Raw genomic sequence first — 23095 nt, 5'->3', positions numbered from 1 at the left:
GCTGCTTTCCCACTACAATATCAGAGTTAAGATCATCTGGCCCCAAAAGTCAAAAATATTTACTATCTGGTCCTTTCACAGAAAAAGTTTGCCAACCTGTGGGATAGAAGAAGACTGAGTGACTATTTTAAATAGTACGATCATAAAATGCTACTCAAGGGGAAGAGTGTTTGAGACAACATTCATCTGCCACTACTGAGTGTTACCTTTTCAGACCATCACATGGAAACAGGGTATGCACCTGCCTGTCCCTTTTAAGGAAGCATGTCAAGAGATCCCTGTTTGAACCTCAGTGTGTGTCACAAAGTGTGCCCCCAAAATTGCCTGGTTGTGGTCAAGGCAGATCTTTTAATTTCACGAAGTAGAAACCCCCCGCTTTGAAAATTTTGTAAGTCTCCACCTCTTGGATGGTCACCTAGAAACAAAATGACAGAGCCTAGAATTTGCAGTTAAGAGAATCTATCTTAGTTACAGTACCTCTTCTGGCTCCTTTGAAAGCAGCAGTGCAGTCAATATCCATTGTGTTGTTTCCAGCTTCCAGAAGAGTCTTCTCACTTGTCTCACTGCACTTCTTGGTTTCATAGACTGGAAACATTAAGAAAGTGAGTCCTGCTTTGTTCACTTCTCATGGCTAAAAAACTTGTAGAACTCCCTTCTCTGAAAGACCTTTTACTGGTGATTTAATTCTCTGCATGCCAGGTAGCCAGATGGCACACCGCTCCCTCCACATTTCTGGCTGGTGGGGATGAAATGGTCAAAATGACCTAAGCAACACACACTGACCACACAACCCAGGGGAAGAGAGGAGGTGGCCAAGCTTCCCAGAGCTGGAACTAGAGTGGGCAAGCCTACCCTTTACAGAGAACATTTACAGGGCAGAAAATGTTACATAACATGTACTGGAGTGTCTGATGCGGAGGGGAACTTAATTTTTTAAGTAAGAGAAGCTAAGCATTTAGAAGTTTTCCAAGGAAACAGTCACCTGGGAACAGATCTGCTGTATTTGGGAAGAGTCCCATGAGTGAACTCTCTCCATGCCATATAAACATATAAACACAAGGTCTGATGAAAGACCATCCTCATAAAATTTTTTGGTCATAAGGAAAATGCTCAATGTTTCTTACCTATATCAAATTCAGAATTTTCATGCTTTCCTGGAGAAGCAAAACTTGCGTTCCATATGGCCAATTCCACGTTTTGAAGGATTTGGGTGGCCTGTTTTGCAATGTGATCTTTGCTCTCATTTTTCCTCAGACTTTCCTTTCAAAGAAATAAATCCAATTAGGTAGACTCCTACTGAAACTTAAGAAAGCAGGAATATACATAAGTGTGGTTGGGTAAGCCCAGAAGGCAATAATATTTATGAAGTTGTTACTAGACTCTGTGCTATCAACCTGATATGTGTTTTCTCACTTATTACACACAGGCCTATGAAGGGCGTGTGTTATCGTCACCGTATTTATGAGAACATGAAGGTTTAAAGGATGAGAGATCTGAAACCTATGGCGAGTGCCTTATGGAGGAAGAGAGGGAATGGGAAGGGGTGATACGGGTGGAATCAGGCTCTGGATGCTTATGCAAGTCTCTGAATGACAGCTGAGACATTTAAACCCTTTCCCAGGGCTTCTAGGTCTCTGTTGATACTCAAGACCAGATAAAGGTTGTGGGAAGCTGTCCTGGGCATTGTAGGATGTTTAGTAGCACCCCTGGTCTCTACCCAGTAGGTGCCAGTAGCATCCTGGGTGGGAAAACCAAAAATGTCCCCAGACATTGCCAGATGTCCCCTGGGACAGAGGACAAAATCACTCCTGAGTGAGAACTTCTATATCCTAAAAGTCATAGGGAGCTATGGTAGTATTTGAGCAGGAGAATGACATGGTAAGACTGATCGGCTGTTCCCGAAACCTAGGCTTCACTTTACTCACCCAAGTGTCCACCGACGGTTTCTCATTATGAGCATCCTCTGGGAGAGAAAAGAAGCCATTGAATGGAGTATGAGAGTTAACACGTCCTGGTTCCCATCCCTTTTTCTAATCATCCTCAAGTTGGGTCTTTCCCTGATGCTTCCACAACCTATCCTAATACTCCTCTCAGAAGTCCCAAATCTCTTCCACAGTAGAATTGGAAAATGGAATCAGGATGGAGCCTCCAGTTCAATAATTCAGTCAATAGTATTTATTGAACACCTACTGAAAGCCAAGCATGATGCTAAACCTTACGGATACAGGTCGGTAAAGAGCTGACGGGCAGCCCCTTGTGGGATTTTCAGTCTGGCAGAAGTCACTAAGCAAATAACGATAATTAAATAGTTAAGTGATTGCAATGGTCCAATATATTCATAATAAATAAGATGAGATGGCTTGAGAGTATAAAGAAGATGGGTCCAGCACATCATGGGGTGCAGAGAAGTCGTCCTGAAGGAATGGATGTTAACCAAGTTAATAATTTAGAAGCAGTACTAATACCCACAGTTGTCTACACAACATGATATATAAAGTACCTTCATATATACTATCTCATTTAAAAGAACATAGAAGGTTCTAGAACAGAGTTAAGTAACATGACAGCTAAAATTTATTGAGTCTTCCTAGGTGCCTAGCACTACGCTAAACACGTTACATGCCTTAGTAGTCACAGGTGAGGTGTATTCATTCCCTAGGGCTGATGTAACGAAGTACAATAAACTGGGCTGCTTAAAACAACAGAAATTTATTCTCTCCTGGTTCTGGAGGCTAAAACTCCAAAATCAAGGTGTGGGTAAGACTGCAGTCTCTCTGAAGGCTTTAGGGAAGATCTTTCTTTGCTTCTTCTAGCTTCTGGTTGCTGCCGGCGATCTTTGATGCTCCTTGGCGTATGGCAGCAGAACCCCAGTCTCTGCTTCTGTTTGCACATGTCCCTCCATGTGTGTGTCTCCACGTCCAAATCTCCCTCTTCTTATAAGGACACCAGTCTTCTTAGATTTCGGGCCCATCGTAATCTATATGATCTCATCTTGATTTGATTATATCTGCAGAGACTATATTTCCAAATACGATGACATTCACAGGTTTCACGAGTGGACATGAAATTGATGGCACGCTACCCTACCCAGTATTTTAGGTAAGCAGGTTTCTGAAATGGCTCTCAATGATCCCTGCCTCACATCCCTTTATTCACTGCCCGTTGACTTGTCACTTCTGAGAGCTCAGAGAAGACTATGACTTCTGTTTTGCTCTCTTTTTATGGCTATTCTCATATGCTTGTTGTAATAACCAAGCTAGAGAGGCTGACATGCTAAGAACTGGGGGTGGCCTCTCATCAACCACCAGAGAGGAACTGAGGCCTCAGGCCAACAACATCCAGAGACCTGAATCCTGCCAGCAGCCCTGTGAGTGAGCCTGGAAGAAGATCTGCCCGCGGGTGAGTCTTCAGATGAGACTGCAGCTCTGGCCAACACTTTCATTACAGTTGTGAGAAACCCTGAAGCGGGGGACCCAGGTAAGCCAAGCCTCAATTCCTGCCCTACACAGACCATGAGACAATAAACATGTGTTGTTTTAAGCCACTAACATTGAAGTTATTTGTTACTCAGCAACACACAACTAATACAGTAGATACTATTATCATTCCCACTTATGGACGAGGAATATAGAAGTTAAGGCATCACCCAAAAGTCAGCTGGTAAGTGATAAAGCCAGAAATTAAATCTAATCTGTCTAACTCAAAACCTGGAATTATACTAGGAACGAGAAAATAAGTAAATCCTACATGTTGGATCGTGAGAACCTGGTTTCTCAGTGTTGGAGAAAGAATTTACAAATAAGAAAAGAGGGAAGTGTAGATCAAGCCCTGGTGTTGGACTAGAATTGGAGGTGTCGCTATGAACTCATGGGCTTTAATACATAGACAGGTAGAGACGTATAGAAAGTGAATTTAAAGAGAGTGAGAGAGAAACAAGTGGAGAAGTCCAGTAGCAAATTAGAGATGTCATTTTGGAAGGCCAGGAAAGAGATCCATTCGGGAGACATGAATTTGTAAGATGTCTACATAGACATGGTTATCGATGTCAGGGGCTTGAATGAGATCTCCCGGGAGAAGATTGCCGAGGACAACAATGGGTAGAAGGCAAGGGCCAGGGCACATCTCTCCTCTCTCACCCTGGTCTGAAATTGGTGGAACCCTAAAAGGCGTTCCTTCCACCTCCTTTTTCATGGTGGAAAGAGTATTTGGAGGTTCTTACCATAGCAGTCTGGATGATTCACTTTAATGAACTTGGCCACCCAGTTGAAGAGAGGATAATTCGGGACACAGCTGCAGTAGTAACTTCCAATTGTATTTCTGCAATATGATCTCTTCTTGCACTTTGCCAGCCCAGTATTACACTCATCAATATCTGTGAATCAAGAGAAAACATTGTTGTTCGTCTCATAGAACTAAACCATTCCCCTTGACTGTGAAATCTCTACTACCCAACACTGTTCATGAATATACCCCAAACCTCTCCTATTCTTGGATAAGATGACTCAACATTATAAAGATGATGGCTCTCCTTAAGATAACTTATAAATCCAATACAACGCCAGTAAAAATAGCTACACATATTTTATGGAGTGAGACAAGTTCATACTATTACACAAGAATATCCAGAAAAACTACGTGGTGGGAACTAGCCTTACCAGATATTAAAACATACTATAAAGCCTCAGTAAGACAATAAGATGCTGGTGCATGAATAGATAGACTAATGGGATAGACTAAAAGGCCAGAAATAGACCCAAGCATGTACAGAGCTTTAGGTGATGATAATGGTGGTATGTCAAACCGCTGGAGTATGGATGGAGTTTTTTAAATGCTTGAATCACACAGTTTATTAAATCAATTTAAAACACACAGTAGCAAGGGACAACAGATAGGATAAGTGAATACAGTGAGGTGTCGCTTAACGACAGGGATACAGTTTGAGAAATGTGTCCTTAGGTGATTTTATCATTGTGCAAACATCGCAGGATAAACTTACACAAACCTAGATGGCATAGCCTACCTCCCACTTAGGCTATATGGTACTAATCTTATAAGACCGCCATTGTATATGCAGTCTATCGTCAACCAAAACATCATAAATGTCATCATATGGCGCATAACTATACTATTGGGAAAGGGTGCAAGTGAGATAAAGGGCCACACTACTTAAATCTTGGGTTAGGCAATGTTCCTATGTCCTGCTGCTTTCTGCCACATCAGCCTTGGCCGCTGATGGACCACAGTTGAGGTTCAAGCAAAGGGACCCATGGACAGAAGGTGTTCTGAGCTGATGACAGAATTATTTTCGCTGTTGGAAGGACTCAGGTCAAGTACACTTGGCCAGTGGCTGTAACTTACTACTAGTCTTCTCAGCAGTCAATGGGTTTTGTTTAGGTTGTGGGTTGATGTGTTTTGGGCAGAGGATATACAAGCCAGAACAGCTATCACCGAGGAGCGACTGAATTAAGACTCCACAAAGATGAAGTGCTGGTGTGTAGCTGGTATATATCATATATCTGGGGGTTAACTCCCTCTTAGATACTTAATTTGTCATGAATGTTGTGTAACTACGTGTCTTGTGTATATTTACTGCTTCATGAATGTTACCATTGGTCTTTCCATTCCTTTCTATCTACATTTAACACACACAAGCCTTGCCTACTAACCGCTTATCTACACATTGTATGAGTTTCATAAATTCCATTTGTTTTTCAACTCTTCTGCAGTAGAACTGAATATTCTCAAGCGTATGACAAATGCACATTACACCTTTGCACATATTTCCCTTCTTATAGTGCCCGTTATCCTGGTCAGGATGTATTTTTTAATAAAACATAATGAGACCTGTACCTCACACCATTCTCAAAAATAAACTCTACATGGATCAAAGATAACATAAAAATAGAACCATACAATCACTAGAATTAAACATAGGTAAATTCTTCTTTAGCCTCAGTGTAGGGGAAGGCATTTTAATGATGACTTAAGATCCTTGATAAACTTACCTACGTAAAAAATATTTTTTATTTAACTGCATGGCTAAAAAATATGTAAGCAAAGTCCAAAATCAACTGACAAACAGGGAGAAAATATTTGCAATGTATACAACAGACAAAGGACTAACACCTCTAATATGTAAAGCACCCAAAAATTGAGAGACAAAGAAACAAAAGCTCAATAGAAAAACAGGGAAAAGACATGAACAGATAATTCACGAAGAAGTATAACGCAAATTATGATCCTCCAACATAAAATGTTCAATCGAATTGAGAGTGGAGATGGTTGAACAACAATATAAATGCACTTTGATGCCACTGAGCTGGAAACTTAAAAAAGGATAAAATGGTAACTTTTGTTATGTATATTTTATTCAACTGAAAAACGGAAATAATTTAAACAAATAAACAAATACAATAGTGTGCAATTCCGCTTATATGACTCCCCAGAGTAGTCAAATTCATAAAGATAGAAAGTAGAATAGTAGGTGCCAGGAGCTGGGGGGAGGCAGAACGAGGAGTTAGTGTTTAAAGGGACAGAGTTTCAGTTTGGGAAGGTGAGAAAGTTCCGTGGAAGGATGGTGATGATGGTTGCACAACAATGTCAATGTATTTAACGCTACTGAAAGACATATCTAAAAATGGTTACAGGGTAAACTGTATGTTATGTATAATTTTCCACAATAAAATGAAATAAACTAAATCCTAAATAGTCTACTATTTTCTGCTTCACCTTCTGAATTTACATGGCAACTCCATCAATCAGACATCGAGTTCCACCGATCCGATACTCGGGAGTGACAGTTCCCTTAGATTTTCAAACTGACCTTTAGAATTTGTGGAAATGAGAAGCAGTTTTGGCTGGAGCAGATGGGAGTAACAAAAAGTGAAACTGGAAAACTAAATTGTAGCCAGAACATGGAAGATATTGAGTGCCAAGATATTCATTTGTTCATTTGTTCTCTTGGTGAACACCTTTTTACTGGGCACCTGCTATGTGGCGTTATTCTCTGTCCTAGGCGTACAGCGGTAAAGTCAGATACGACCCTTGCCCTTGTGGAATTCTCAGACAAATAAACAAACAAAAAACAGCAGTGTCTGAGACTTCAAGAGGCCAGGATCCTGGGAAGTCTACCTTCCTCTAAGGAAAAAACCAAACCAGTATCAGGGAACATCAAGCCAGCATTAGCATGAGAGCGGAAAGGAGATAAGAGCTAGACTTCTCTAAGGACACTGAGCCAGCCCTGCCATTTTTCACCTTGTAATATCACTGCATCTTTGCAGCACTAGCACCCCCATGTAACACAGTGTTTGGGGCTTACAAAGATGCCCCTGACCCCTTCCAAACCCCAAGGTGAGTGTGGATTGCTTCCTTACCTTCACATTTCTCAGAGGACTTGGTGACGTATCTCCTCCCAGCCGTGGAATGAAATCCATCTTTACAAGCACAGTGGGTGCTATTGTAGCAGCTGGCATTTTCAGGGCATGGAGGACAGAAAGCTACAGGGAGCACAGGATCCACTCATTCACTTGTTCATTCATTCATTCATTCAAGAAATATTCATTGAGCACCTATGATACATCAGATGTTGTGGCTGGAAGAATGTCTCCTTGGGAATAGCTCTGTTGACATCCCTTGGCACTCATCTCACTGCTGAACACAGATGCTCACAGCGCTTCACCCATATCCCACCTCTGTCTCTAAAACCACTTTTGCCTGACAGTAAAACTTCCAACTGTCAGCACCTGAGTTTCTTTACTGAGGGATTTCTCTGTCCACCAGAGGCCTCTTTGTTTACCACTTGGCAGGTTAGCAATGTCTTCTCGCCCCCACGAGCACCTTCCTCAGTCACTGACTGTCGAGAGTCAGTGTATTAAAAAACCCAGATTCTTTATTACAAAAATTAGACAGAAAGTAACAAGTGTTGGTAGGCTATTGAGAAATTGTAACTCTAGTCCACTGCTGCTAGGAATATAAAATGGTGCAGCTGTTTTGTAAAACAGTATAGCAATTCCTAAAAAAAAATTTTAATTATAATTAACACATGATCCGGCAATTCCACTCCTGGTATATATCCCAAAAAACTGAAAGCAGGATCTTGAAGAGATAGCTGTGCAGCCATGTTCATAGCAGCACTATTCACAATAGCCGAAAAGTAGAAGCAACCTAAGTGCCCATTGGTGGATGAATGGATAAACAAAATGTGGTCCATCCATACACTGGAATATTATTTAGCTTTAAAAAAAGAAGGAAATTCTGACACATGCTACAACATGGATGAACCTTAAGGACATTATGATAAATAAATATGCTGCAAAAGGACAACTACAGCGTGATTCCACTTACATGAGGCACTTAGAGTAGTCAGATTCATAGAGGCAGAAAGTAGAATGGTAGGTTTCAGAGGTTGGTGGGAGAGGGAATGAGGAACTATTGTTTAATGGATACACAGTTTCAGGGGTTTTTTTCTGGTGTTTTGGTGAGGAAGATTGGCCCTGAGCTAATGTCTGTTGCCAATCTTCCTCTACTTTGAATGTGGGATGCTGCCACAGCATGGCTTGATGAGCGGTGTGTAGGTCCACGCCCAGGATCCAAACCAGCAAACCCTGGACAGCCGAAGTGAAGCATATGAACTTAACCACTTTGCCACCAGGCTGGCCCTCACGGTTTCAGTTTTGCAAGAGGAAAAGTGTTCTGTGGATGGACAGTGACGATGGTTGCACAACAGTGTGAATGTACTTCATGCCACTGACTGCAACACTTAAAAATGGTTAAAATGGTAAATTTTATGATATGTATATTTTACCACAATTAAAAAAATAAATAAATAATAGAAAAATAGCTTACCCATTGGGGGGAAGAACTCTGAGGTGCATGCTTCTTATGATATCCAACAGTCTCCAAGGGATCAAACTCCAGTTACTCACATGTAACTTGCTTGATAAGGGACCCTATATTGGCCTCTCACCTCCCCATCTGACGTCCCACTCCCACTTGGTGCTGCCTGGAATCATCTCCCAGGTAAATGACTTGCTCTCAAGTCCTTACCTCGGGGGCTGCTTCTGGGAGAGCCCAACCCAAGACATGGGGTAGAGGCAAAACTACCTCCAGCATGACTTGGGACAGAAGCTCTTGGAAAAGAAAGGGTGGAGTCCACCATCCACCAGTCTTGTGACCTTTAGCCAACTGCTTCTCTAGAGGGACATTGGTCAAGTGGGAATAATGTCAGGACCTTCTTTGCAAGAATGTCATGAGGGTTGAACGAGATTGTACGTGCAATTTGTTTAGCACTGAGCCTGGTGCAATGCAAGAGCTAAGTAAACGGGATCATGGTAGAAAAGGAGGAACAGTCCCTGAGAGCTTCAAGGTGTAGAAACAAGGCAGCAGAGATGTAGTGTTCTCTCCCTTGAAAAGGGCTCCTTCCCTCCACTGGAGGCAGCTTCCAGATCCCAATTTCCTTACCCAGGTTTTTGGCAATGAGTAGACTCACCTCCAGAATTCTTTGCATCTGCTCCTGACAGAGCCAGCAGGACACCGAGAGCTGGAACAGAAAGATAAAAAGACAGTTCGGATGGAGGATGCCCTGGGGCTCTGCTTGGCTGAAGCCTGGGTGAGTTAGGGGCTTTGTCTCCCACGACCCAATCACATGTGTGCTGGCTTCACTGTAGATTCTTCCAGGCAGGCTATAAACATGAGGGTCATAGGAGGGCATCCTATACCACTGGGGCATGAGAAGTACATCCTATTGCAGCTGTAAGAGGTTCTGCACCCAATTCTAATGTGTGTATGAGTGTGCCCACACCAACAAGCAATTCTTGGACACCAGCTGGATGCCCTACAATTCAGCTCAATTCTGACACTATCTACCTAGAGATAGCATCAGATTACACAGGTTAAGGGCTCAGTCCCACAAGACTTGCCCCACTCCCACTTCCAATCCCAATCGCAAGTCCAGGTTGTCACCTGGGTTTCTGACTGACCAGCTATAGATTGGAGGTTCCAATGACCCCCTCCTTGGGCTTGATTAATTTGCTAGAGCCACTCACAGAATTCAGAGAAACAGTTTACTTACTAGATCATCAGCTTATTATAACAAGGATATAACTCAGAAACAGCCAGATGGAAGAGATGTATAGAGCAAGATATGAGGAAAGCGTGAGGAGCTCCCATGCCCTCTCCAGGAGCACCACTCTGCTCAAATGTCCACATGTTCACCAACACAGAAGCTCTCAGAACCCTGTCCTTTTGGGTTTTTACCAAGGCTTTATTACATAGATATGATTGATTAAATCATTGGCCATTGGTGATTGAACTCCAGCCCCCTCTCCCCTCCCTGGAGGTAAGGGGATGAGACTGAAAGTTCCAACCCTCTAATCACAGGATTGGCTTGACTGGCAACCAGCTGCCATCCTTAGGTGGCCTCAGGGCTTTCCAAAAGTCACCTCATTAAGATAACAAAAGACAACTTTATGGCTCTCATCTCAGGAGATGCCAAGGTTTTTAGGAGCTCTGTGCCAGAAACAAGGACGAAGGCCAAATATGTATTTCTTATTATAAATCACAATATCATAAGCTGTATGTCCCAATTCCTGAAAATCAAGAATCTCATAAAGCTTTTTCTCCAAGTCTAACACCAAAAGGCCAAGTTTGCAGCCTCCCTTCTATTTCAACAGTCTGTTTCTACTCGTCCAGACCTCTAACCCCACACTGTCCAATAGAAATATAATGTGAGCTGCATAGGTCCTTTTAAATCTTTCTACTAGCCACATTTTTTAAAGGCAAAGAGAAACAGGTAAAGTTAACTTCCTCAATATAATTTGCTTAGCCCAATATTGCAAAGATGTTATCATTTCAACATGCAATCAATATAAAACAAGTTATTCATAAAGTGAAACTGATACCAGCTTAACACAAGGTTGACATGAGGGAAGACATATTGTAGAAAAGAAAACATGTTGTGCCTTTGAATGACCTCTGATTAACTAACTCATCTGGCTATGCACCCTCCAGATGATATACACGCTCTGTAGATTTTATGGCCCCTCTCAGCTGTGATAGTTGATAACTTTGTTCTTTTGAGTTCCTTAGAAATATTCTTAACCCCAGGCAGAGAGTCTATGCTGATAGCCATCATCAATGACAACCGAAAGATCTGGGCATAGGGCATTGCTCCAGTCTCTGATGCACCTTCAGTAAAACAAAAGATTATCAGGAACTAAGACCATCTGCGTCCCCCACCTGGAGACCAGGCCCCTACGTAACTGGCCTTTGTTCCGTAAGATGGTTCTTTTGGACATTAGTCAGCCATCTTTCCTCTTGCTCACAAGCTGTAATAAAATTCTTTCTCTCCTACCGCCTTGCCTCTTGACTCCTGGCATGTCTTTCAGTGAGCAAATGACTGCTCCCTTGGGTAGTAACAAAACCAGGTGCCAGCTTGCTTTAACTACACTCAGTTGTTAAAAGTATAGTTAAAACTGTACTCCGTTTGCAAAAGTGCTTAGATAATGCATTACTAAAACCTACTCTATAGATAATATCTCTGATACTTGGGTCGCCATGATAATGGGTGCTTAAGTTTTTCAGGAGAGTTGAATCCTTGTCCAATTCAGGCTGGTTAAGACCCCCGACTCATCAACTGGGCCTGCAAAGATGACTGAGGTGACCCTTTGACGCTGAGGAGCTGAAAACCTCACCCTCAGATCATGGCAACACCACCATTTTGTGAACGTGCGTCCTATGAAGAGCCATGAAGCTTGACTCCACTTGCACAGATCATCAACCATCTCACTTTTCCTTATCTCCAATCATCTATTCCCACACTTCAGACCACCGTGCCCTTTTATCCCATAAATACCCCTAATCCCCACTTTTGGGGAGGCAGATTTGAGACTGGTTCTCTCCCCTTGATTGGCTGCCTTGTGAATTAAACCCTTTCTCTGCTGCAAACTCATCATCTCGCTGATTGGCATAATTGTGCAGCAAGAAAAACAAATCTGGTTCAGTAACAAAAGCATTTTACATTCTTTTCTGTGTGCATGAAGTCTCTGAAATCCAGTATGCATTTTGCACTGTGGCAGATCTCCATTCGGACTGGTCTCATTTCTAGTGCTCAGTAGCCATGGGTGACTTGCGTCTGTGGTGCTGGACAACACAGGTCTAACCCCTTAAGAACTAATGCTCTATCTGGAGTAAGAGGAGATCTGAATAGCACAGACCACAAGAATCCTGGGAGCCCAAGTACTGTGGCAAATTTGGAATGGATAAAGATATTTTAAGGATGATTGAAAAAAAAAAGTCTGCCACATTATTAGACAGAGTCTTTAATTAAAGTTGGGGATGAACTCAGAAACGCAGAAAATCTTTCCACATATTTCCTCAGATCCCTGCCTCAGGGTAAGATAGGCTGGGATAGCCTAGACACTTGAAAAATGGATTTTCCTTCATCCCTTTCATGGCAAGTAGGTTGTGTTGGAACCCTTTGCTAAAATCTGAGGCATCTGCTTTCACAGCTAACATCAGCCTCCAAATAGTTTAAGTATGATGATTATAATGTAGGTAATTTGGATTTGTATCATACGGAAGGGAGAGGAGCAGGAATTTGCCTATGGCCCGTTTGGATCATCACAGAACAAGTGCCCTAGACATGATAAGGTCAACATCTGCTCTTCCTACCTCCTCCTCAATATTTATGATGTTCCACTTCATGGATGCTGACAAAAGCATTGTACTTAAGGATCCATACTATTACCCGGAAGCACATAACATGGCCATTTTTGCAAGTCAAAAAATGCTCAAGTGTCAACAAATTGTCAAAGCCAGAACCACAGCCTGTCCTTGTGTGACCCACGAGCTAAGAATGGTTTTTACATTTTTCAAGTGATTAAAAAAGTCAAAAGAAAAAGGATATTTCACAGCACGTGTAAATGATATGAACTTCAAATTTCTGTGTCTGTAAATCGAGTTTTATTGGAACACGGGATGTCCATTGGTTCATGGAAGGTCTGTGGCTGCTTTTGCACTGCAACGTAGAGTTGGGAAGTTAGGGCAGAGACCAAATGGCTCACAGAGCTGAGAATAGTAATTATCTGGCCCTTTCCAGGAAAAAGTTTGTGCAGCTCTGACACAGGGTATTGGATATCACATGCTTGCTTATAAGATCTCCTTACAAACCCAGTCTTAAACAGGATATGACTCCTCCTAGGGTACTTTTTAAACTACTGCAAAGACCCTAAAGCCCAGAGCAGAAGGGTAGATAGATCCAGAGCATTGTAACATAATGAGCTGTAATATTCCAAGCATGAATCCTCTTGATGGTTGCTCAGTGTAGCAGATGATTGAAGTGTCCCTTAGCCTACCCCAAGGGGGATCCTGTGCATGCAGATAACTTACTGCATCCCTCTGTAAGGGGACATTTTTCTGCAGCCCATGAGGGGCAGACCAGAAATGTTTGGGGGTTACACTAGGAGTGGCTGTCAAGTAGTGAGGGATGAGGACCGGAGGAATACATAGCCCAGATTCATTGTCCATCTAAGGCACATCAGGCACTGCCTCTTGGAGGGTCCTCAGCGGGACTGAGTGCCAGTTACCCACAGCGGTAACCCCTCATTAATGCACCCTTCATTCACTTCTCCCTTCCCTCTCTGACTCCCCTCCTCCCTCCCTTCTTCCTGGGATCCCCTCCCAAATAAACTACTTACTTCCAAGTCTTTGTCTCAGTTCTGCTTTGGGGGAGAGCAACCAAGATACTAATTATGAGGGTTTCTAATAGGACGGGCACACACAGTAATTTCTGAAGAAAGTGTCAAATTTGGAAGAGCGACCACAGCTAGGATGCCAGGATCAAGAGGAGAAGAGAGGGGCATTCTCTGTTCCACTCACCTGAGAGCAGCGGCAGGCACTTGCTTCCCATAGCACTGAGATTCCAGGAAATACAATCTGAGAAACGCTCTCAAGCAAGATGTGGCAAGGGTTCCTGGAATGAATAAGCCCCATGAAAATCAATTTGTGTTGGTCACAGAGTTTAGAAGTCAGATGTCTCATGTTTATCAAAACCCTTTCATTTCTAGAGCCGGCGTGGTAGCACAGCGGTTAGGTTCACACGTTCCACTTTGGCGGCCCGGGGTTTGCTGGTGCAGATCCTGGGTGCAGACCTACACATCGCTTACCGACCTATGCTGTGGCAGGTGTCCCACATATAAAGTAGAGGAAGATGGGCACAGATGCTAGCTCAGGACCAGTCTTCCTCAGCAAAAAGAGGAGGATTGGCAGCAGATGTTAGCTCAGGGCTAATCTTCCTCAAAAAAAAAAAAAAAAAAAAAACCTTTCATTTCTGCCCTTTTGATCCAACAATTCCACTTCTGGGAAATTATCTGAAGGAAAGGATCTTGCAAGGAAGATCACAGCAGAGCTGCTTATAGGAAGCAAGCTTACCACCCAGGAAACAGGAAACAAAAATGCATCCAGTGGAATATCCCACTGGAATCGAAAGTCCTGTTCTATTGTGATCAGCAAAATCCAGAATGTGGAAAACTCTAAAGGACAAGCTACCCAGTTTCTTCATCCAAAAAGAAAAAAATTTAAGGGGTAAAAAACACATAGAGGACCTAGATTAAGAGGCTTAGAAACATATCACCCAATCGCAGTGTTTTACTGGATCTCAAATCAAACCAATAATTTGTTAAAGGTTGTAAGGCTAGAGATGTGATGCCATTAAAAAAAGATTGTTCGTTTTTCATAGATATGATCGTTCACTGCTAGTGTCCTCCCACGTCAACTCAGACAGCTGTTCCACAGGAAGCTATAGTTATGAGAAAATGGCTGTGTTTAAAAGAGTCCTGATATTTTGGAAATACATACTAAAATTTTTGCAGGTGAAATAATGTGATGAGTCAAATTTATGTCAAGATTATTGGGGAGGGGGTGACTTGGGGCAGAAAGTGAGAGTAAAGATGAAACAAGATTGGCTAGATGTTGGTCATCTTTAAAGCCGGATGAAGGGTCTGTGGGGTAAATTTGCACGCAATTAGGTAAACTGTAAAACATCACGCAATCCTCAACCCGGTGACACATCCCTCTTAGGTATTACTATGACTCCAAGAGACTCAAAGTCTTAGCTAAAATAAAGAAAGAAGTAATAAGGACGGCATCCTTAAATTCCAGAGTTGAGCACACCGCCTTCCAACACACCTGCTTATTTTAGGTCTAAGAACTATGGTCCCAGAAGCTACAAATATCTACAAAAATGGTAAAATCTTACTGTGTCCTGAGAGTTTGGCTTGCTAACCATCAGGTTGGGGGCCCCAACATATGGTCAAAGGGAAGTGTGGGTTGCACTGGATAAAAGAAAAAGAACGAGGCCAGAGTCGACATGATGGTTACCATGCCCGCCTCAAGGCTGAAATGTGGGCAGCAATAAAAATTACATTTTTAACCTTGACTTTCCCCAGATGGCTGGAGAACGATGCAGCAGTCTTTCCCTGCAGTTAGGACATTTACAAGCCCAGGACACAAGATACACCGTAGCTGAGAAGGGCAACCAATCAGAGCTGGACTCAGCCCTAGCCTTGCAAACCCTGCAGTTTTTCTCATTAATTTTTTTTTTATTGTGGTCATAATAGCTTATAACATAGTGAGATTTCAGTTGTACATTATTGTTTTTCATACACCGTATAAGTATGCCCCTTCACCCCTTGTGCCCACCATCCACCCCCCTTCCCCCAGTAACCACTAATTTATTCTCTTTGACTGTAAGTTTGTTTATATTCCACATATACGTGAAATCATATGGTGCAAACCTTGCACTGTTTACTTTTAAAAACCAGCCACCCAAAGACCAATGGGGCGCCTTCCTGGTTTGCAAACTGCTTTTTTTAAAATAAAGACTCTTTTTCTTTAAAATTTCACTTTTCCCTTGTAAAGCTGCTCATTTTGGTTAATACACCCATTTGCAGCTAAACATGGCTGGATGGAATATGTGGATTAAACTCCATTTTTGGCTAGAGTCCTACCAAATGCTGTCAACCCTCTAGGGAATTACAACCTAGAATTGCAATGGCCATTATGAGGAAATTCCAATTAGGTGCAATCATTTAAGAAGTGCTTTTAAAAGCAAGGGCTCCCAACTTAAACAAAATGCAACTCCGGTTTTAACTGGTAGGCAGGGGCTTCCAAAAGACTTCAAAATTCCAAAATAGCTTCATTGAAAGACTTGTTGCAAAAGGCTAATTAAAAAATTAAAGATATAAGTGGTACCCCCCCCCAAAAAAAGAAAAAAACAGCAAAACTAACATAACTCCTACGGCTTCCTTCTAACTTCCTTTAGTTGACTACTCATTCTAGCAATCGTCTGTCCAAATTGTCTTTACAAACAAAAGTTTTGTAACAAAAGACTTTTGTAAACAAAAATACACCAAGTGACTTTACAGACACCCCTATATCTACCCTCGAAGGAGGGCCCCCATATGGTCCCCTCCCATATGATGGGACTCTGAGGGATTTTCTGTTAAACTGCTATGTTATACTCTTAAACAGTCAAGGAAAACTTAAATTTAAAATTAACAAAATTCCTTGCCAAATTCTGGGAAATATCAGAGCTACATATGGGATCCTGGAAAACTTGCAGAAGCTAGCTGAGGGTGAGAATTCTTCCTGGAATCAGCTCTCCCAGGTATCTGTAGCACCCAGAAGGAAGAGGAAAATAAAATATCTTTTGCACCCTCTGTGATGATGCCTCTTGAGTCCAAGGGGTTGCTCAATACGGCCAGAAATATTTACTGTTTGTCTCAGCCAAAAAGTAGCCACAAAGTAGCTCTGTGGTCAGAAATCGGCCAAATTGCAGAGCCTGATAGAAGCATTTTTAAAGCCTTCTTCCTTAAGTTCAAACAAAACCATATGCCCAGAGGGAAAGAAAAACCCTCCAAAACCCTTGTAAAATCCTTTATGGATAGATCAACATATGATGTCATTTAAGTTGCAACACAATGCTTTGAGGAATTGAGAGCAGCTGTGATATCTTACAAATCTTTGTAGAAGTACAAAGAAATGCAGCTCTAGGAGCAGTTCCAAGTTCACCCATTCCTTTTTATCAAACCCCAAATCTATCCTGTTTCTCTTGAAAGGCTTGTAACTCGCAGTCTCTCCCTGTGCCTTTGAGATGGCCCTGATTCACGGCAGTCACTCTGAAACAAAAGCTGCAAGATCTCTGTTTACATCTGTCTACGTTTATGTTGTCCATATACATGCACCACAAATATGTGGTATTTTTCTACCTCTGGGTAGTATTGTTAAAATTAATCTGTAAAAGAGCTCTATTTAATTGGCTTAAAGAAAATTAAGCACTTATAGAAATTAAATTCTCAGAAATATAATAAAAACTAACTCAAATGAATTTCAAGGTCATGTGATCTGGGAAAGTATTTGCTGTTAAAGCTAATTTGTTTGTTGGTTTAATTAAAATTGACATGTCTTTAGAGTTATCAGCATTAAATATAATACTTTTATTCTACTTAAGCTTACCAAAGGTCAAATGAGTTCGTATCATTCTCTTACAAAATTTTTCAGCAAGAAAATAGCTTGGGATGATGTCTGACTTTGCCTAATGTCTCATGAAGTTTTTGTGGGTTGTCTAAATATCATTGTTTGGAACAGATAAATTAAACAGATGTAAGTTGGATAGAAAGTTTTTTTTTTTCTATTAAAGATTGGCACCTGGGCTAACAACTGTTGCCAATCTTTTTTTTTTTTCCTGCTTTATCTCCCCAACCTCCCCCCCCCCCGTACACAGTTGTATATCTTAGTTTCAGGTCCTTCTAGTTTTGGGATGTGGGATGCCACTTCAACGTGGCCTGATGAGCGGTGCCATGTCCATGCCTGGGATCTGAACCCTGGGCCGCCGCAGAGCACGTGAACTTAACCACTCAGCCACGGAGCCGGCCCCTGGATAAAAAATTTCTATGTGAACTTTTTAAATAGTTTCCCCAAATCTTTTTGGAAATACGAAACTTTAAAGTTTTGCTAAATTAAGTTAAATGATGAGTTAAGTTAAATTCATTGAATATTCAGATCATTTCTAAATAAGATAAAATACTGAAATATTAATTACCGCACATAAGTTTATCCATGTTTTGCTTTTTTTTTTTTTTACAAAGGAATTAAAGATATTTGGGTCTATTTGTAGCATATTTTGTGCCACACTGAGATATTTACTATGAGAAAGCACATATTCCCCCAAATTATAAAAAGTATTTGTAAATTTACCAAGCCGCAGAATGCTGTCAAAGACAGTTCATACTTGTTTATTTCTTTATTTTCACTAAAAAGTATGGTTTTTAAGGTTACAAATTCTAATATATGTGATTTAAATGACTAGAAGTAATAACAGGGAAGGGAAGTAGGATATGTGTTTTTGATAGAAGAAGTTATGAATGGAGATGCATTTTTTAAGGGAAAAGAAAGCCTCACTTTGTCCTAAAGTGAGGCTGGTTGTTCAGGAGGAGGAGGAGAATAAAGGACAAATTAAATAGAAAGTTGGGAAGACAGAAAGAGAGAGAATCTTTCCTTGTGTAAAGTTGGCTAAAGTCAAATGAATTTATTGTAAGGGTTATAAAATTAAGCTTTACAATCAGTAATGTACTTATGTAAAACTGGAACATAGTTTCCTCTCATCTGATAAAAAGAAAAAGTTTTCTCAGATTTTTGGTCTGCTCCTGACAAGAGATATGAAAGCTTTTTCTTTATTTTTTTAAGTAATCTGCCTAAAAAACAAAGGATTTGTGTCCTGTCAAAATACTTTCCTGTGTTGTCTTTATCAGGCCTTTGATTACTGCTGAATCTTCTCTATTAAAATTGTTAAGGTTTTTTCACATCTATGTAGACTCTATACTTGCCTGTGAAGGCTTTAGTTGTCACTATGCTTAAATGGATAACTAGGTATTATTACACAGTGTCCTACAATCCTATTTGACCAAGCGTTTAAAAACCTTTTTGATTTTTTGGACAAACTTCCCAAAAATCAAATTCTAAATGAAGTCTTTTTTACCTCAAACTAACTTTGGGATTTGCCAGAGGCTCCCTGGAACATCTCCAAAGACTTGCTTTCTCTCCCTATAAAAAGGGTGGTGTTGAATTAATTAGGGTTATTTGATACGTTAAATCATATGGGAAGTATTGTCAAATAAGTAATACTAGGCCCTTCTTTATGGTGTGTTTGTGTAGATATGTGTTAGAAGCATTCCAGAAATTATATGAAATTCCTAAACTCTGGTATGTCCTGGTATAATGTTATCAGTCATAATTCCAGTCATCTTAATGTTACATGTTAATGTTACATATCGAGTCCTTATGTTGTACGTTCACGTTACAGAAACGACCAAATTTTCTTGTCAATTTCGTTAGCGTGAACTCTCACCAGGTCTTTAACAATGAGCATCTTTATGTCTTCCCTCAGACAGTTATTGTTTTACTCTGATGCTTTGCAAAAGTGTCCCCACAAAAGTATTTCATCTTCAAGGAGATTCGTGGAAGGACTTTTGACAAGTTCAGATTTTTAATAACTTTAAAATCATAAAACTGAACTGGGTAAGAATTTCCGGAACTAGTGGAAAACTGGATTAAAACAGAACAATTAACAACATGGGACTGACTAAACTGAGGAGGATGGCTATAACTTTTATGACTTTTTCTTTGAAACATTACTAGTTCCTTGGTATTTTGTTTTTCCAGATTTAAGGAGACTTTTTCTCTTAAGCTACCTGTGAATACAAGCAATTTGGTAGAGTGCACCCTTGTAAATAAAGATGAAACATTTACTTTTTCTCCTTACTTGATCCTTCCACAATCCAGAAATTCTTGAGTATTCTATGGCAATATAGATAGTTATTTGCATAAGTTCAATAAGAAACTGTTCTCCCTGTAACAGAAGGAAATTGAAAATATTGGTTATATTACCAAGGCTTTGACTAGAATGCCGTATGTCAGAGAGACATACATAGATTTTGATATGACCAGACAGATTTAAGAAACTCAGGCTGACTTTATGGAGCCCATAAAACCCCTTGGAAAAATTGGCCTGATACCTTGCTTACAAAGTTCCAGCAAAGCAATCTTAAGAAGAGCTTATATGGTAAATCACTATTCTTGCTGCACTTATGAAAATAATCAGGCCAAGTTTAATGCAAAGCAATTCGTTTTACTGTGATTATCTTTGATAGAAAAAAAAACAGGGGTAATCAGAGAGAGAAAAATTATGTTTGCACATCTGTCTATAGAGGATTCTAATGCTTTAATTCTCTTCGAGGTTTCATTATATACCTATAAGCTGGATTGGATCCTGAATTCTTCTAGTTTTCTAAAATATCTGGCTGTGACTCTCCAACCTAACATTTCCAATTTTCTCCTACCCTTCAACAAAAAGACTGCTCTTGAATCTCCTTGGAAGGGACTATATCGACTCCTCCCTCCCTACCCAGATGGCAGTCAAACTCCAGGGACCTGAGCCTTGGGTATACTTCTCACAGATGCAAAAGTCTCCACCTGACATCTAGTCCTGTGCAAACACTGAAGGCCTCTTAACAAAACTGACGAGGAAGAGAAGTAGCCGGCATCAGGGTAGAGTTGCTCCCTCCCAAGATGCCAGACCAGAACTTCATACTTTAACCAAACATGAAACCCTTTCTTCTTCTTTTTCTTTACTTACTCCGGCATTGGCCTGGAAAGACAACACCGTCATCTGTATCTCCCAGGCCATTGCTAAGGGGAGAAACCTTTCAGACTGCTTCATTGGCCATCAAAAAACTCTTATCTGGTCACGATGCTAGAGACCCCCTGGTCTGTTTCCCCGTCTCTGGTTAACAACCTTAAACTTAGGGAACTTTGCACCCGGGCTCTATGCAAAGAAAGAGACACAGGCGAGAATACCCAGACTAAAACCATCTGTGTGGTCTACAGACCCTTAAAATTTTAGTGGCCTCCACAGTCACCAACTTTCCAGTCCTGAGCCACAGATTCAAATGGGAATTACTAGGAGGCATTCAGGATTCTGGATTCACTTCCTTTGGAAGAACTTTACTTCCCTGGTTAGAAGTAAATAGAGGGGCCGGCCCAGTGGCACAGCGGTTAAGTGCACACATTCCGTTTTGGCGGCCCAGGGTTCGCTGGTTTGGATTCTGGGTGTGGACATGGCACCGCTTGGCAAGCCATGGTGTGGTAGGCATCCCACATATAAAGTAGAGGAAGATGGGCACGGATGTGAGCTCAGGGCCAGTCTTCCTCAGCAAAAAGAGGAGGATTGGCAGCAGATGTTAGCTCAGGGCCAATCTTCCTGAAAAGAAAAATTTAAAAAAACAAAGCTCCCCAAAAGCTGCGAGCAGCAGCTGAGAGTGGCACTAATGCCTTAAATTTTGATCATATCTCTCAGTTAAGCTGAGAGTCTGATCAAAACGGGAAAATGGTTAAAAAGGAGACTATAGACCCAAAATGGAGTCACTTGTGCTAAGTCCGCATCACCAAATTGAGACTCAATACCGCATCTAATTGCAGTTTCAACCTTCCCCAGGAATGTAATCTGAACTGGTCAGTCTGGGGTTTCCTGGTCAACACTAGTGAGATAATCCTCCTCATAAGCACCCTTTATCCTCCAAAAGAAGGTGACCTTGCTCAAAATCATCCCCGTTTTTTTTTTTTTCATTTATGACTTCCCTGTCTCACCCCTCTCTGCCTTTTAAGACCTTTCTTGTTCTCTAGCTCTGTGGAGCGCCTTTCTATTTGCTAGACGGGATTCTTCCCGGTTCGTGAATCATCAAATAAAGCCAATTTGATCTTTAAATTTGCTCAGTTGAATTTTGTTTTTTAACATCTGTGACCACCACCTCCCATTTTTCCTCTCTCCCCAGCTCCTGGCGAGCACCATTCTACTCTCTGCTCCTACGTGTTTGATTACTGTTAACTTCCACATATAAGCGAGATCACACAATATTTGTCTTTCCGTGTCTGGTGATTTCATGTGTCTAGCAGGGCTGATTTGGAGCAATTTTTGGCCAGGACCCACTGTAAGAAATACATTTTACATCCAAGAGCTAAAGGTGGGGGGGGAGCCGAGTTTCACAAATCAATATGCACTACATGCAGCATCTGACATTTTATGATTATAGTCCTTTTCATTTCTTTTAAAATGCTGGTTGTTACCTACCAAGTTGGTTCCATGACCCATCCCCCCACAAGTGGGTCATAAGCAGCTGCTTGAAAAAACACCGACCTGTAGATACTTTGACCATGAATAAAATACTCAGTTCTTTCACGGTGAGCCTGGCGTTGAACTGTGCTGACGTGCTTATTTTGGAAGTGAGGTGTGCGGCATGTGAAAAAGTTTGTCCATTCGCTAATTCACTCTGTGACCTCAGTAAATGAAGTCATCCTTTTACATCTTGTTTCATTTCTTCACTTTCAATGACAAATTGGTCATACATCACATTTGCTTCAGACTCTGTTTCTTCAAAGTTTCTTATTTTAACTCACCTTAAGCCTTTCATGCACAATTCACCGTCTCTTTTGAGTACGCTAGAGCGTTTCAGCATGTTCCACACCACCACACAATACACACAGTCCTTGCCCAAGAAGAAGTGGGCAATGAAGGTGAGACAGATGCCCCTACAGTAACTTTCAAGAAATAAAGCAAGAGAACCTGTAACAAGGGCTCCTTGAAAGTTTTTCCAGAGCCAGAACATTTTTCTAGACCCAAGATCACAAGTGAAACAGTTTCTATTTTCTATGGAAAAACACTAAACCACTTCTTACTTACCCACAAGATGAAAAGTTCTTGCTTTGCATCCAGGCTGGCAGCTTCTCAGAGCTAACAAAAAAAGGAAGTATGTCGCTTCTTATCTTGAGCTGGACTTCCTCAAGGAGTCTTGTGGGTGGCGGAGAAGGTCAGTGGTGTTGGTTGGGGAATTTGCATAATGCAGGGTCCATTAGTTCTCTTTTCATTCAAGTAATTGAAATAGTACATTGCCAGGGTGGACCATATTAAAGTGACTCAGAAAATGAACTTGAAAATGGTGATGGTGTCCAATGGGAAAACCCATAATGGAGAATGGTGCCAACTTCC

At 41.2% G+C, this 23095-nt stretch overlaps 1 protein-coding gene across 1 annotated transcript; it reads right to left on the bottom strand.

Annotated features, from left to right (window-relative positions):
* Window positions 1-477: 477 nt before the first annotated feature.
* On the bottom strand, window positions 478-22829 carry LOC124233604 (adhesion G protein-coupled receptor E4-like; the record flags this gene model as incomplete). Its single annotated transcript, XM_046650746.1, has 8 exons — window positions 22790-22829; window positions 13876-13969; window positions 9488-9538; window positions 7374-7496; window positions 4220-4372; window positions 1926-1963; window positions 1125-1260; window positions 478-585 (listed from the first exon to the last, which is right to left on the bottom strand). Coding segments are annotated over exons 2-8 (640 nt in total), but the record flags the coding sequence as incomplete, so codon positions are not given.
* Between the last annotated feature and the right edge of the window lie 266 nt (window positions 22830-23095).

The sequence above is a fragment of the Equus quagga genome, unplaced genomic scaffold (genome assembly GCF_021613505.1).
Source record: "Equus quagga isolate Etosha38 unplaced genomic scaffold, UCLA_HA_Equagga_1.0 207154_RagTag, whole genome shotgun sequence".
Lineage (NCBI taxonomy): Eukaryota > Metazoa > Chordata > Mammalia > Perissodactyla > Equidae > Equus > Equus quagga.
The sequence above is the reverse complement of the archived record's forward strand: the minus strand, read 5'-3'. Positions and strand labels throughout refer to the sequence as shown.